At 51.7% G+C, this 14730-nt stretch overlaps 1 protein-coding gene across 1 annotated transcript in view; it reads right to left on the bottom strand.

Moving 5' to 3' along the window:
• Positions 1 to 14040, bottom strand: part of SYNM (synemin) — a 28580-nt gene extending 14540 nt beyond the window's left edge. Inside the window, 2 exon segments of the mRNA XM_053888756.1 lie at positions 5802 to 5926; positions 13118 to 14040. Of these exon segments, the coding sequence (XP_053744731.1) occupies positions 5802 to 5926; positions 13118 to 13927 (935 nt within the window). The 5' untranslated portion in view covers positions 13928 to 14040.
• Positions 14041 to 14730: the final 690 nt, after the last annotated feature.

The raw sequence follows: 14730 nt of genomic DNA, 5'->3' as shown, positions 1-14730 counted from the left end.
GACATTTAGAACAAGTGTTATACATTTCACCCCCAAAACCTAAAACACAAAGCATCGTTTTATATTTTGAGGGAGAAAGCATCACCTGACCCCGCAGATTAGAAAGCCAGGACGGGACTCTTACGTACACGATTTTCATAGCCTGCAGTTTTGTGGTTTCTGGACTCCGTTTATTCCTGGGTGTTTTTGCATTTTTTTTTTGTTTCACCCCTAAGTGTTTTTTTTTTTTTTCATTCTATTTTCTAATCGCTTATTCCTGATGACTGGGTTCTGTTCTCTTTTTGTGTGTGTGTGGGGGGGGCAGGGCAAGGAGACTATTTTCTAGCTGCATTTATGCAAGCTCTCAATCTGAAGTTTTGGGACCAGGTCTTCGTGTCAGCAGTGCGGGGGGGTGTGGGGTGCCGTGGGCTCTGGACAGCATCACTGGCCCCTGGTTTTCACGGAGCCTGAACAAGCAGCTGCTTCACAGACAAGGCTCGCTGCCAAGGTCTCGTCTGCAAGAGCACGTAATGAGCGGCGCCCTTCTCCCACGCTCCTGGGCTCCCCCCAGCCAGGCTCCGGCGCCTTGGTCAGCCTACGCAGAGGCTTCCCGCCCACCCATGTCAGGTCCTCTCTACCTGAATCGCCAGTGACCGGAGACCTCCTGAGGCCTCCCCGCACCCACATCACCACACATCCCCCCACCCCCCGCAACCTCGGCACGCAGCCGTCCTGCCCTTTAGCTGCCAGCGACCACTTCCCTGCCCCCTGCTTGTGCAGATTCCACCTCAGTGGCCTCCAGTCGGGGCCCCTCCATCTGCCCTCTTCCCAGGCCTCTGCTCACTCACCTTGCATTCTCCTTCCTCCACCTGTTTTCTGATCAGACTCTTCCACCTGGAGCTCCTTCGGAGTCCTTCCTGTCAGCCCACTTCCTACTGCCGACTTTCCCAGCCCTTCAAGGCCAGCTCAAATCTCACATCTCTTGAAAATCTCTCCTGCCAACCTCGGCTGGCAGCTCTCTGTCCCTCCTCTGAACCATCTTTATCTGACCCTGTTAGCTGGCAGTAAACGGTCTACAGTGTTTTCTTGGCACGCGTGCTCTTTTATCACCTTGTTTGGCTTTTCACCTAAGGGGACTGGTCCCTCCCCACATGCCACCCCCCACTTCCTGCCTCCCCTCTCTCCTTACATGTCTGATCGAATCTCCACCATCCTTCAAGATCCAGATCAGTCTCACCTCCCTCCTGAAGCCCTCCCTGATTCTCAGAACTCCCTTCTGATCTCCAGATGCCTTGCAGTTGTGCGTCTTGTAGGGCGTTTCTTGTTTCCTACACAGTGCAGGAGGCGACCTACATCCACGCAGCCTCATCCACCGCATGTGACCCTCAGCACCAAGCCACTGGCTATATGTCTGTGGCCCGTCTGAGCAGGCACAGCGCCCTGCCTGCCAGCATCTCTGGAGCAGCCAGAAGGCAGACCCCACCCACAAAACATGGCCTCACAGGGGTGGCTCTTGCCCATCCATCACACACACAGCCCTCCATGCCAGGCCCCCAAAACCAAGCTGCCCAAATTCCCAGCACTGCCACAGATGCCACGCTAGCTCCGTCCTCAGATCCTCGCCCAGGCTGGCCCTTCTGCCCGGAAGCCCTTCCCACACGATCTTCCTGGAACCCCGTGGCTGCGTGCCTCATCCATGATGCCCCCATAGCACCTGGCAACCAGTAAGCCTGCCCTTCATTTGCCTCATCTCTAGGCTACTGTGAGACAGGCTTAATGCTTTCAGGATGTCCCCAGGCTGCTCTGCAAGCAGTGATGTGCACACGAATCACCTGGGATCTTGTCATGACGCTGACCTGGACCAGGAGGTCTGGAATGGGCTGGAGATTCTGCATTTCCCACAGGCTTGAGATGATGCCAACCCTGTTGGTCTGCACCCATGCTTCTCTACCCCAGCTGCACCTGACGGTCCTCCTCGGAGCTGTAAAACCACCAGACCTGGGCCCATCCTGGGCCAGGTTAACTGGAATATCTAGGACTGGGCCCAGGGGCCGAAGCTTCATCAGGGTCTCCAGATGACCCCCAAGTACAGATGGAGCTGAGAACCACACCCTGTCCCGTTTGAGCATCTCCCCTCCAGCCGCTCAGCTGCCAGTGTAACAAACACACTCACAATCACGGATCTGGCAGACAAGCACCTCCAGCCCCAGACAACTTCACTGGTGACAGGTAGAGGAGAGTGAGCACGGGTCCCCGTGCCAGCCCACCTTCTCCGGTGCTTGCCCTGGTCTTAGCATTGGCCAGCCCCACAGGAGGAGAGGGCTCATTCTCACACTCACCCACCAGGTGAGACACCACTACCTTCCCTGGCCACCAACTGGCCCACTAGACTTGCTGAAATCCTCCAGCCTTAGACTCCTGGGTTTGCTTTGTTCTAATTTTATTACCTTATTAAATCTGTATCTTTGTTTATAAACTCTAAGTCTACATTTAATTATAAATTACGCAATTTTGTTATTAGTATTTCTTTTTCGCAGTGAAGGGCCAGATATCTGGGTTCAGAAGTGTTGGTGACACTTGAGAGCCGGCCTCCGCACAGCTGACAAATTCTAGCTGTACTGGGATGTGCTGCTGACTTTAAGGAGCCACAACCCCTTCTCTTCCATATGAGATGCTTAGTCAGAATGGTGGCTATCAACTCTGGGCACTGCACGGAACACCTGGGGCAAATGTATATGATCTCAGTCAGGAGAGGAAAGCAATGCCAGCCACACTGTCAGCCACCCTCGGCCCCTCCAGACAGGGCTGGTAAGAAGTCACACTGCAGGGGGCCCTAGGCCCTGGTCCCCAAGAGGCTGACAGTCTCTGCTGCACTCAGTGGGGCAGGGTGTGGAAGGAGGGTCAACTTCCTCAAAGACAGTGGGTCAAGACTTACAAAGATCAAACGGGCACTTGTGAAAGGGTCAGAAGAACAAAAGGGCACTAACGCAAATGTGAAGTCTGATACCTGGCCTAGAATTTGGGCAGCGAGGTAAAATCCTACAAGAGTCACATATGACAAGGGTTTTTCTGCAGGACACCCAACAGCTATAATAATGCTAGAATTTTGGCTCATACAAAGAAAGGGATTATATTCAACTGCCTGTATGTCTTTTAGATCTGTGGGCGCCTCCCAGACTAAATCCTGAGCCCTGGGAAGCAGGGAGGCCTGCAAGCAGTTCTCACCAGTGGTGTATCTGCAACCAGGCAAGGCCAGGCCCAGGCTCATCATTTTCCCCATGCAAACTTGGACTTCAAAGAGACACACAGTGAAATCAATCACCTGCTTTCCGTATGTCCTGTTGCCACCTAAATTCCTACGGGGTAGCCAAGTCAACCCTTAAATGGGTTAGAGAAATGCCAGCAACAGACAGAAACGGTACACTGGGCCCCTGCCGACCGTCACACTGCTGGGACAACCCACATCTGCTCCAGGTCAGTGCAAGTTCAGGGTACCTCCTCGCTATCTCAATCCGTGGGACTCAAGGGAGGGTGACCCCTTGTTCCAAGCCCCGGAGCACTTTGTCCCCCTGACCAGGGACAAACACGTGGCCCAAGAGAGCCAGAGAGCTGGGCCCAGGAGTTCTGGTGGGATGGATGTGAAAGAGCCCCTTCCTCCGACCTCCAGGTCAAAGCCTGGCACTGCCTGGGGCCCATCCTGCCGCAGCGTGGGCAGAGCCAAGAAGGAAGAGACTGCTGGCCCACAGGCAGTTCCAGGGGCCCCAGGCTATGTTCTCTGCCCACCCAGCATCCAGCCCCTTTGAGGGCTTTGACACCTTTTAATCTGGGTTGCTCACCCCCCGATTCAAGTCAACATCTCCATAAACAAAGCCAAGTGCCTAAAGTAGCATGCTCATCTGCTGGTAAGTGGCAGGGACAGTCACCATCAAACCTCACCAGGGCACTCGGACCTACTGTGCCTGAAACTAGGCACTTCTTCAGTTAAGCTAGTAATAAACACTGCTCTTGGCTTGAGCCAGTCTGAGAAGGCCTTCTGTCACTTGTAAGTGAAGAAAATCCTGATTAATGCTTCCTTCCCCCTGAATAAAGCCCGTTTTGAAGTTTTCCTTATTAGTAAACCCAGATTCTCTCACGCAGCATTTGTTTGAACACCCTACCAATTTAATTTTGCAATCGTTCATCCCAGGGGGTCTCCAAGGACAATGTGGGAGATGGAGTTTGAGAAGGGACAGGCTGGCAGTCGCCTCCTCCACCCTCTGTCCGCATCTGGACTACCACGGCCTCTGCAGCGCTCAGCCACAGCACGGCTTTCAGAGGGAGGGGCGCAGCAAAGCCCCCACTGGCTTGCCCCCCCTTCCATTCAGCTGCTGGGCCCTAGGCAGACCTCACCCCCTAGTGGCTGCCTTGGGCCCAGGCCAGGGGCTGCCCCGCTGCCTGCTCCCTCTTCACTGATGGTACCAAGGGCCTCGATGAGAGGGTGGCTGAGGCGAGTCCTTCCAGACAATACAGACAGTGAGGCTGGCCCGAGGCTGCATTAGGCTACTAATGTATATCAAAGCTACCCAGGCCATTTGGATATTCTGAGAGCAAAATCATGATCAGAAGACTGTGGACTGTGCAGCCCACAGGGAGTGCTGAACTAGGCCTGCCTCTGCCCTGGCTCTGTCTCTAATCAAGGGAGTGGACCCTGGTCCCCTCCTTTTCCTCTCCAGGTTGAACTCTCCCAATCTGTTAGCAGTGATGTTGTCAGAAGATGGCACTTATGACCGTGTCTTCTACTCACTTGCCAAGGCAGATTTTCCAGAGCTCGTTCACACCCGCAATCAATTTATGCTCCGACATATCCTGGAAGTGAAGCGGTGGAGGTGGGGGGTTGGCTACCAGGCCCCTCTCTCCCGCACCTGGGAAAGAGGTGAGGAATATCTACCCTACCCACCCAGAGAGGGAGACTGTGGAACAGTGAACAGCCACAAAGGGCTTGCTCGATAATGTTGGTTGCCATTATCATCCGCACAAGCGGGGATCCAGGATCTCCTAAAGTGCTTCCACTGTAAGTGTCTGAGATCTGGGCCCCTCTGTACCGAGTCCTCATTGAGCATGAAAGCTGCAGGAAATATGGGGCACCACCCCAACCAAAGACTGCTTACCATGGGGAGCGGGAGGGGAAAGGAACGCCAAGGGAAGCATTGCTCTGCTGGCCCACAGGCAGTTCCAGGGGCCCCAGGCTATGTTCTCTGCCCACCCAGCATCCAGACCCTTTGAGGGCTTTGACACCTTTTAACCTGGGTTGCTCACCCCCGATTCAAGTCAACATCTCCATAAACAAAGCCAAGTGCCTAAAGTAGCATGCTCATCTGCTGGCAGAAATGCAGTTCCTCAAGGCCAAAGCTGTGGAGAGTAGAATCAGAGCCCTGAGATTTGAACAGTGCAACAGGCACGTGGACTTGGGAGTTTCTGGGTCTGAGTCCTGACCCCCTACATTCTAGCTCCACAAGTTCCCTGAGTGAAGTATGTCCCTCTGTAAATGCAGGAGCTAATTCCTAGGATCTAAGGAACTGACACATGTAAAACTCTTCCCTGGGGCCCAGGACACGCAGACGCTGGGCAAGGGTATGAATTCTGCCATTCCCATCACTGCGGGGGGGGGCGGGGATTGGCTTGGTGATCTAAGTGAGGCCCCGCTCTTCCTCCTCTCTAGCCCTGGACTCCAGGGCTGGCCACGCCAGGGTTTGCCCTCTGATTATCACGGAGCCTCATGGACTCTGGAGGCTACAGGGGATCTCTAGCTTCGCCAAGGCAACCTCTTTGCACAACATCCTTACCGATATGTTGCCACCTCCCGGCTGAGGCCAGTCTTCACCTGCACAAGCTCCTGATAGTCCCGCAACCTGTCCGCCATGGCCAAGGTGAGGGCCGCCTTCTCATCCTCCAGGCAGGTAATCACTCTCTAAAGAGAACAAAGGGCTTTTAGATCACAGGACTAGAGCTTTGCTTGGTCAAACTGAAGGTACCAACAGTTCAAGACACACACACACACACACACTTCTAGGCTTCGTAAAGATGCAGTCATTGTCAGGGCATTTTTATATTTTGACTTTTAAATACAGTATTTCTTCCACATTAAAGTTTTTTTAAATTTTTTTTAATGTTTATTTTTGAGAGAGAAAGGGAGAGTATGCGCAAGTGAGCAGGGGAGGGGCAGAGAGAGGGGGAGACGCAGAATCTGAAGAGGCTCCAGGTTCTGAGCTGTCAGCACAGAGCCCGACGCAGGACTCGAACTCACGAGGTGTGAGATCATGACCTGAGCTGAAGTCAGATGCTTCACCGACTGAGCCGCCCAGGCATCCCCACATGAAAGTTGTTTTGTATTGCACATGGACGATTTTGATAGGACACTGGCTCCTCTGCTCCTACTTTCTAATAATAATGAATGCTTAGGAGTCTCTTAAAGAATCTCTGCTTAGGAAACTCAGCACATCAAACCAGTCTACGAAGATGCTATTGAAAGTAAGCCCAGACCAGAGAGCAGGGGGTTTACAACATCAAAAACAGAAGTCACTCAGATGTGAAACAGAATTTTCTCCGTACTCATGATTTCCCCAACAATAAGCAGGTACACTGACAGAGCTCTGTGTTTCACCTAGAAAAGCTACTTTACAATCATCTGGGGAGAAAGCTACATTGATGAGACAGAAATATCTTCTAGGCATAAATGTCAATTCAGAACGGGATATAAATCTTCTGACTGTACTTGTAGCACAGAGTCATAAGCACTCTCTCTGCACATGCTCACATCATCCTTGCAGCCCTTATGCTGGTTCCACTCACACCTGGTGATTACATCTATCCTTCTCTCCCCCTGGCTGGGAGACACTGACGGGCTTGGTCTGCCATGTTGGGCATCCCCCTCCTCTAGAAAAATGCCCACTCCCTCTACATCGCACAGTACACAACTGGTGAGTTGGACTGGAAATGATCAAGATAATAGTACCTCCTCAAGATGTGGTTTTAGTTGGTTTTTTTTTTTAATGCTTATTTTTGAGAGACAGAGCACAAGAAGGGAGGGGCAGAGAGAAAGAGGGAGACACAGAATCCAAAGCAGGCTCCAGGCTCTGAGCTGTCAGCACAGAACCCGATGCGGGGCTTGAACTCACAAACCGTGAGATCACGACCTGAGCTGAAGTCACATGCTTAACCAACTGAGCTCCCCCCCCTCCGCACCGGGCACCCCAAGTTGTGCTATTTTAAATCGACAATACCTTTTAGTTAATAAATACAATGGCTCCATCAGTGCCATTTTATAGCTTTGCATTACTCTGAATTGTAGTTTTTGCATAATATTTTATAGTTGTTCTGAGGAATAATTGAGCACATATTTAAACACTGGAATGAGTCCATATACTTTAACTTCCAGTTTGTAATGGAAAACAGCATTATTTCTGAATACAGCTCACTAAACTGGCTACATTTTTAGATATTTATCTTTGTGGAATTCAAAAACTGTAACACCAGAAGGAGAGGGGATCTATTTCCATTCCCCATGTAATCCCTCCAGCAAAGGCACCTGGTGATATGCTAAAGGTCCACAATTAATATGTAAATAAAACCAAAGAATGAACTAAGATCTCACACTGGATCTACCATTTTAAACAATGCACAATCTTCAGGAAAATAATTCTGCCTCCCAAAGAGTTCTAGCTCAGCGAATGATTGTTAGATTCTCCTGGTATATAAAGGGTGATTAAAAACAAAAAAACTGAAACTATTTAGCTTTTAAAGCAAAGAAGTAAATTTAAGAACTAGCAAGTATCCCAGAGTAGATCTCTATGAATCTCCTGGAAAACTGGCATGTAAGTAGATAAAGACCTTCACCTAAGCACACCATTGGCCAGTCTGGATTTAAGTGACAAGGTTTCCAGAATTTAGCCAGGATATTCCTTCATCTAGAGTTAAGTCTTGGTGTTAAAATCCTCTGTTCTCCCATGTTAGAGGGAGTATAATCCCAGGTATAAGTTAGAATTAAAATATGCTATAAACATACAGCCATTACTCCTTCCTACTACATGAAATTCAACCTAAATCTCAAAATTTGAGAACCTGTAGTAATGTATTCTTTATAGAGAACTTCAATTATTGTGAACTTGCTTAGAAAAAAAATATCACGTGCACTCGATTCTCCAACCACAAACGTCCTGAGGAGGTCAGGACCCCCCCAGCCAGGCCAAAGAGGTATGCCCAAAGATTCTCTCTCTCTCCCCAGAGGGCACTCTAGAATGGTTCTGCACCCCCACAAAATACGAGGAAGAAAATCAAACTGGGTGTAAGTTAAAAAATATAGTTCCCACTGTATTTCCATGTGATTCAACCCTTCCTAAACTGTCAAAGGAAAATTACTTGACTTTTGGAAGCAGGAACGTTAAGACTTATTATTGGCTCCTAACAGTCTCCACAGAAATTGTAACCGATCCTACTGGTTGAAGAAAGCTTCAGACCTGGTTTCTACCTTGCCAGAGGTTTTCAAACCGTGGGCCAGGCCAGGCCAGGCCAGACGCACTGGAGTATGAGATACATACAGCACGCTGATCCTAAGTAACCAAGCGAAAGCATATCCGCCTAATGTTATAAAAGCTGGGGAGAGAGGTCACCTTTTTAGTTACTATTTAGGGAACTTTTGGATGGCATCACAACAGATGATGAAATGTAGCTCTGCATCAGGGAAAGCGTGCTGCTGACAGTGTCCAGAGAAATCGTTCTCTTACCCACAGCAAAGCCGCTCTTTGCTGAGCAAGTCACACAAACAAAATAGGAAGAGCTTGCAAATGTCACAGTCACTCAGGATCTTGAGTGTTAGAGCTGGAGGGATTTAAATACCACGATAACCTGTTTTAGACCCCAAACCTGCATGTATTCATAATAACAAGCGTTAATTGAATCCTAAGTGTTTATAGCTCTAGTCCAGACAATACCCTCAACTCCAGGCGCATAATTTTATGCTACAATACCAGGTGGGTATCTAAGAGGCATCCAGAGTGAACTCTGATCTCCCACCCAGATCCGCCAAATCACCTGCCCCAACCCCCTCTAGCAAAGAGGGCTCCCTTTTTCCAGTTACTCAGTCCACGAGCACTGGCATCAACTGGGATTTCTGTCCCTCTCTTCCACTGTCATCCAATCCATCCGCAAACCCTGTCTGCTTCAACTCTGGAGGGCAGCTGCCTCTCAGCACCCCACCCCTGCCTCTGGTCCAAGCATCCAGTGCCTCCGGCCTTGATTATTATTGCAGTCTCCTAAAAAGTTTGCTCTGCTCCCACTCTTGCCCCACACGGTCTACGTTCTATACAGCAGCCAGAGCAGTTCCACTCAGACACAGTCAGACCACCACTCCCCTCTGCTCAGAGCCATCCAGGGGCTCCTCATGCAGCTCAGGGCAAAAGCCCAAGTCCTAACAGGCCACGCTCCCCTTGCTTCCTCTGCCCCAGCCAGGCCCGCCTCCTGAACACTGAGCAGCTTCCACCTCAAGACCTGTGAAGTCAAGGGACTTTCTCTGTTTTGTTCACTGCTATATCCCTGGTACTTAAGAACCAAGCTTGCTTGGCACATTATGTGCTCAATAGCCCTCGGATGAATGAGTGAATTGGATTTTATGATCCCTGTTTTACAAATGGGGAAACAGAGACACAGTTAGTGGTAGAGCCAGAATTCAGGCCCAGGCAGGGTGGCTAACCCATTCCTATTCTAATCAAAAGAAAGGTCTCATTCAGTCACGTTTTGGGGACTTGGAAGCCTTTTATAGTTAGCCCCAAAGGCGAAGAGCTCAGTTTTGCAAGCAAAAAATCTCAGTCTTTATAGGGTAAGGCTGGCATAAACCACAAATGTCTTAAGTTTTTGTCCAAAGCTCCTTCCTGCAAACTGGGAGACAGGGTGTATTACTCAGGCTTTAAGTGAGTATAAAATGCTGGGGACTTGGATGTCTAGTTCAGCAAACTTCTCTCTGGCAACTCTGACGGAGAGGCCTAACAGAGAGAAGGCCTAATATGTAGGCCTTAGGGGAAAAACCACTTTTCCCAGAAAGAGAGTCCTGGCTAGCATCTCGTTCTCCTGGGCTGCACAGGAGGCCCAGAGCCAGGAAGACTCTCTGGGCGCTGAGCAGAGGCTCCTGCCTCCAGGAGGGGTAGGGGAGGGGCCCCATTAAACCACATGGAACACAAAAGCCAAATGAAACATATTTGACAGGAAAAGTATCCTAACAACAGCCAGCTGGAAGGCTCAGAAAGGATTTTAGGAGTTTCAGATTAACTGGGCACCACTGGGCTAGCCCTGAGTTAGAGAATACGGGTTAAATGTTTATCTTGGATGGGAACAAAGATGTGGCTTAGTGGTTAGTTGCTCAGATACTGGCACCTGAATAGAACCCTGGCTTAGCCACTTACAAACTAGGTGGACCTAATTCATCATCTGTGCCTCAGTTCATCATCTGTAAAATGGGGCTGATTTTAGTATCCACCTCATAAGATCGGGGTGAGGACTAAGAGTGAATTTGTGGGAAAAGCCCGGTCCCTGTGGTACCTGACGCAAAAGAAGCACTTAATAAAGGCTAACTCTTAGTGATGAAACATGTACTACACTATATTAGCTAAATCGGGTTTTAATTGCATTTCAGGGTCCCCAGAGCATCTACAGAATCTGAAGATATCAAGGGTTTGGGCTTAAATCACTGATACTTACTCTTTAACAAATGCCTGGTATCTTTACACTTAAAAAAAAAAAATACTCTAATGGTTGGTGTTGAATCTTTGGAAATGCAGTTTGAAATCTGGCTGCTTTAAGCTAACAGGGGAAAGATTCGGAATAGGGATAGGGAAGGAATGAAATCTACACACATTGGAAGTGAAAACAATCCAAGCCCCATTGACATTCCTTGCTCTCTACTTTTAGGGCAAAGAAGTAAATTCCAGCGACAGAGGTATCACCCGGACAGATTGAGGGTGGGGTCCTAGCCCCCGCCAGGTGTGACCCCAGGGAAGGCACATCCTCGCTGGGCCCCGGTCTCTGCATGGAAGAGCGGGACAGTGATTCCAACTGTGCATCCCAAGTCCCCACTTCTGCACAGTCAGAAGAGCTCTGTTTTTATCTGCTCCTATCTGAGGCTGCACTAAGATTTATTTACGGGGAAAAGGGTCCTGGGCTAAAAAAGAACCCTGTAACCAGAGCTTCAATGTTCCAGAATGGGCCAAGTGAGCTACGACTACAGTAAATGGTGTGGATTTGGCCCACACGATACACCTCAAAGAAGCAGTTTCTAAAAGTGCCAGTGCAGCCCGGGCCCTTGAGGTGGGAGCAGAGATTCCCTGAAAAGGGGCTCAGTGGACAGGAAGTTTGGCTGGCACTTCCTTTTGGTTAAAAGCTCCATGAAAGCCTACTAAGATACTTTTAACTTACACGCAACACAGTGCATGGGGCCCCGTGGAACTAGCATCTCTGGCTGTCATCACTGGAGAGGCAAGCACTCTGGAGTCTAGAGAAAGCTCTGGAAATCAGCACACACTTCAGCCAGTCCCTATCTTTGCTCCACCTACAACCCCAGGAGAATGCTTTTGACAATTATGAGGCGGAGGCTCAACCAGACCCACATCCTAAAAGATTAAGTTCCGGGCAATTTAGGGGCATCTGGGTGGCTCAGTCAGTTAAGCGGCTGACTTCGGCTCAGGATCAGGTCATGATCTCATGGTTTGTGAGTTCAAGCCTCAGCTCAGACTCTCTACTGTCAACGTGGAGCCTGTTTTGGATCCTCTGTCTCCCTCTCCCTCTGACCCTCCCCAGCCAGCTCTCTCTCTCAAAAATAAACAAACATTTTTTAAAATACTATAAATTCCAAACAATGTAGTACTGTATTGCTTTACAGGATTTCCCATCTAGGCTCCAGCTCTTTGAATACTGAAACCCCACCACAGTGCTGAGGACCTAGGAGCGAGCAGCCAATAGATATTTGCTGACTGTGGACACCTGTCACATCACCATGGTCCGCTATGCCACAACCATCATGTTTCATTTACTTTTAACTTTAAAAAAAAAGGGGGGCACAAAATCACTCTACCCAAATCTTCAACCCCAAATTATCCCCTTAAAATAGTTCTGAATTTCTGTGGATGTTATTGTCAACTGCCGTCCTGAGAACTAAGGATAATACGATTTGGGAGTATTTTCAATTCTGGCCTAGACGAGGCAGGACCAGGGCCAACCCCGGTGCTGGACTGGATGGACACACAATAATCAGTCACAGGTGTCACCCGATCAGTGTCAGAGGTTTGGGCTTTGCCTCTCCGAAATAGTAACTGTTTATATTACCCTGCACTTGTAATAACATCCTGCCACAGGGACCAGCACGTTTCCACAACCCTTACACTACCCAGCGATCTGATGGCCCGCTTGTGCTGTGGGAAAAACATCTCTGATTTAAGCTCCTTTCTGCATGAAGGTTCCTGCCCCTCCCAAGAACAAACAGGGCGAGTGGCCTAGAGAGCCAAACCAGCTGCCTCCTCCAGGGAAATCACTCTGGCAAAATAGAAGCCGTTTTAGGAACAATTTAAGTTTTCCCCCAAGGGTGTCCTACCCCTAAGGGGCTGTCATTTTGAATGGCGCCGGGTAAGGGCTTGACTGTGCCTAAGAAACCTCCCGGCGCTGAGACCTATCCGAGAAGGAATGAGCTGTCACCTCTGCGGCCACTTGTGGAAGTCAGAGGGAGGGGTTTCTTGGCTCACTTTTGTGTAAATCAGGTGCTCGAAGCACAGGAAATCGAAAGAGAACCTGGAGCTGACTGGGTCTTTTGTCGGGATGCCCCCTCTCATCTCAAGAGCTAAAGAAACTTACAACCTATCTAGACGGCACGGACGGCCCCGCCACATTAGCACTAGCCGGCTGTCCCACACACCGCGCTCCTCTCCTGCGGCTGGTGAGACGCCGGGACCCCCGAGGTCCCCCTTCCGCGCCCAGCTCCCGGGGCCGTTCGGGCACCTCCGGACCGGCCCCACCCGTCGGCGACGCCACGCCCAGGGCGCACGCAGCGGGTCCGGGGAGCCCCGCCGCTCCCCTTCCCTCACCACCCACAGAGTCCGGGGTGGGGCGGTCCCGGCGCACGGACCTGCCGCTCCTCCGCCTGCAGCTCGTACGCCTCCCGCAGCCGCAGCAGCTCTTCCTCCAGCAGCGCGCGCAACTGCTCCAACTCGAGCGCCTCGCGCCGCAGCGCCTCCGCCTCCTGCGCGCACTGCCGCGTCTCCTCCTCGGCCTCGCGCCGGCTCTCCTGGCCGCGCCGCAGCGCCTCTTCCAGCTCGCGCACCTCGTCCTCGTACAGTTGCACGGTCTCCCGCCACGACTCGGCCACCAGCAGCGCGTAGCTGTCGTGCACCTCCCGCAGGCGCGGCGGGGACGCGGCGGGGCCGGCGGCGCGGGCGCGGTAGCTCATGGTCAGGCGGGCGGCGCGCTCGCGCAGCTCCCGCACGTCGCGCTCGTGGGCCGCTTCCAGGCCCCGGCGCTCGGCCTGCAGCCGGCCCAGCAGCGCCTCGAGGGCGGCGCGCGCGCCCAGAGCCTCCTGCAGCTCGCGCCGCTGCGCGCCCAGCTCGGCGTCCAGGCGGCCGCGGGCGGCGCGCTCCTCCTCGCCCAGCCGCTGCAGCTCCCACAGCTCGCGCCGCAGCGCGTCGCGCTCGCCCTCGGCCAGAGTCGTGGCCCAGCTCAGCTCGTCCAGCTGCTGCCGCAAGCCGCGCGCCTCCTCGGCGAAGCGGGCCTGCCCCTCGGCCCACAGGCCCTCCTGCCCGAGCCGGCCGCGCAGCTCCTCCTCCAGGAGCAGGTTTTCGCGCTCCAGCTCCCGCACGCGGCACACATAGTCGTAGAGCCGGGCGTTGAGCTCTTGCAGCTCGGCCTTCTCGGGGCCCGTGTGAAGCCGCCAAGACAGCATCTTGCTGCGCGTACGGGGCTCTGCCGGCCGGTTCCCTCCTGCCCTGGTCTTGTCCCCTCCTCCGCGCCGCTCCGGCCCCGCCGCTGCCCGGGAGGCCCGCAGACTGGGGCCGGAGCCGGCGCGCCCGGGCACTTAGCGGACGGGGCGGGCGGGAGCGGGCGCGGACCACGGCCACCAGCCAATCAGAGCGCGGCCCGGCGAGACCACTGCGGCCGGATGGCGCCCCCTGCCGGAATAACAGCGGCGCCACGCGGCCGCCCGGCCCAGGGACCGGGTGACCAGGAGTCCTCGTCGTCCACAGTCACTTAAAAGCGGGCGGTGGCTCGCTCGCCGGGCAGGGATCGGAGAAGGGATGCCGGAGAGAGGTCCCTGTCGCTGCCCCGACACGCGCACCTAGAGCACCCGAGTGTCCTGGAGTCCATGGAAGGATATAGAAGTCTCCACTGAGAGAACTGGTCGCTTATAGGAGACTTCTCATCCCCAGTACTGGAAATCGGAGCCTTTCTATTTTTCTATGTAAAAAAAAAACCATTATTTTAAAACATTTAATAAAATTTAAATATAATAAAATAAATTTAATAAAAATTAAATATACCAAAATTTAAAACATATACCTCTATAAATCTAATATATGCACATTTACTTACACATACATAGATGTGCATTAAATATTCTATTTTAACTTAAACATAAATGCATATTCATTTGCCAGTGTTTCGATGTACATACAGCCAAAACTTTTCTTTTGATATGGGCTGACTAGAGTTTCACATTCTCCTTATACAAATTACCCATAAAGGACA

The sequence above is a fragment of the Panthera pardus genome, unplaced genomic scaffold (assembly GCF_024362965.1).
Source record: "Panthera pardus isolate Hobbes unplaced genomic scaffold, ASM2436296v1 HiC_scaffold_24, whole genome shotgun sequence".
NCBI classification, from domain to species: Eukaryota; Metazoa; Chordata; class Mammalia; order Carnivora; family Felidae; genus Panthera; species Panthera pardus.
Note: the sequence above shows the minus strand (reverse complement) of the source record. Positions and strands in the feature narration are given on the sequence as shown.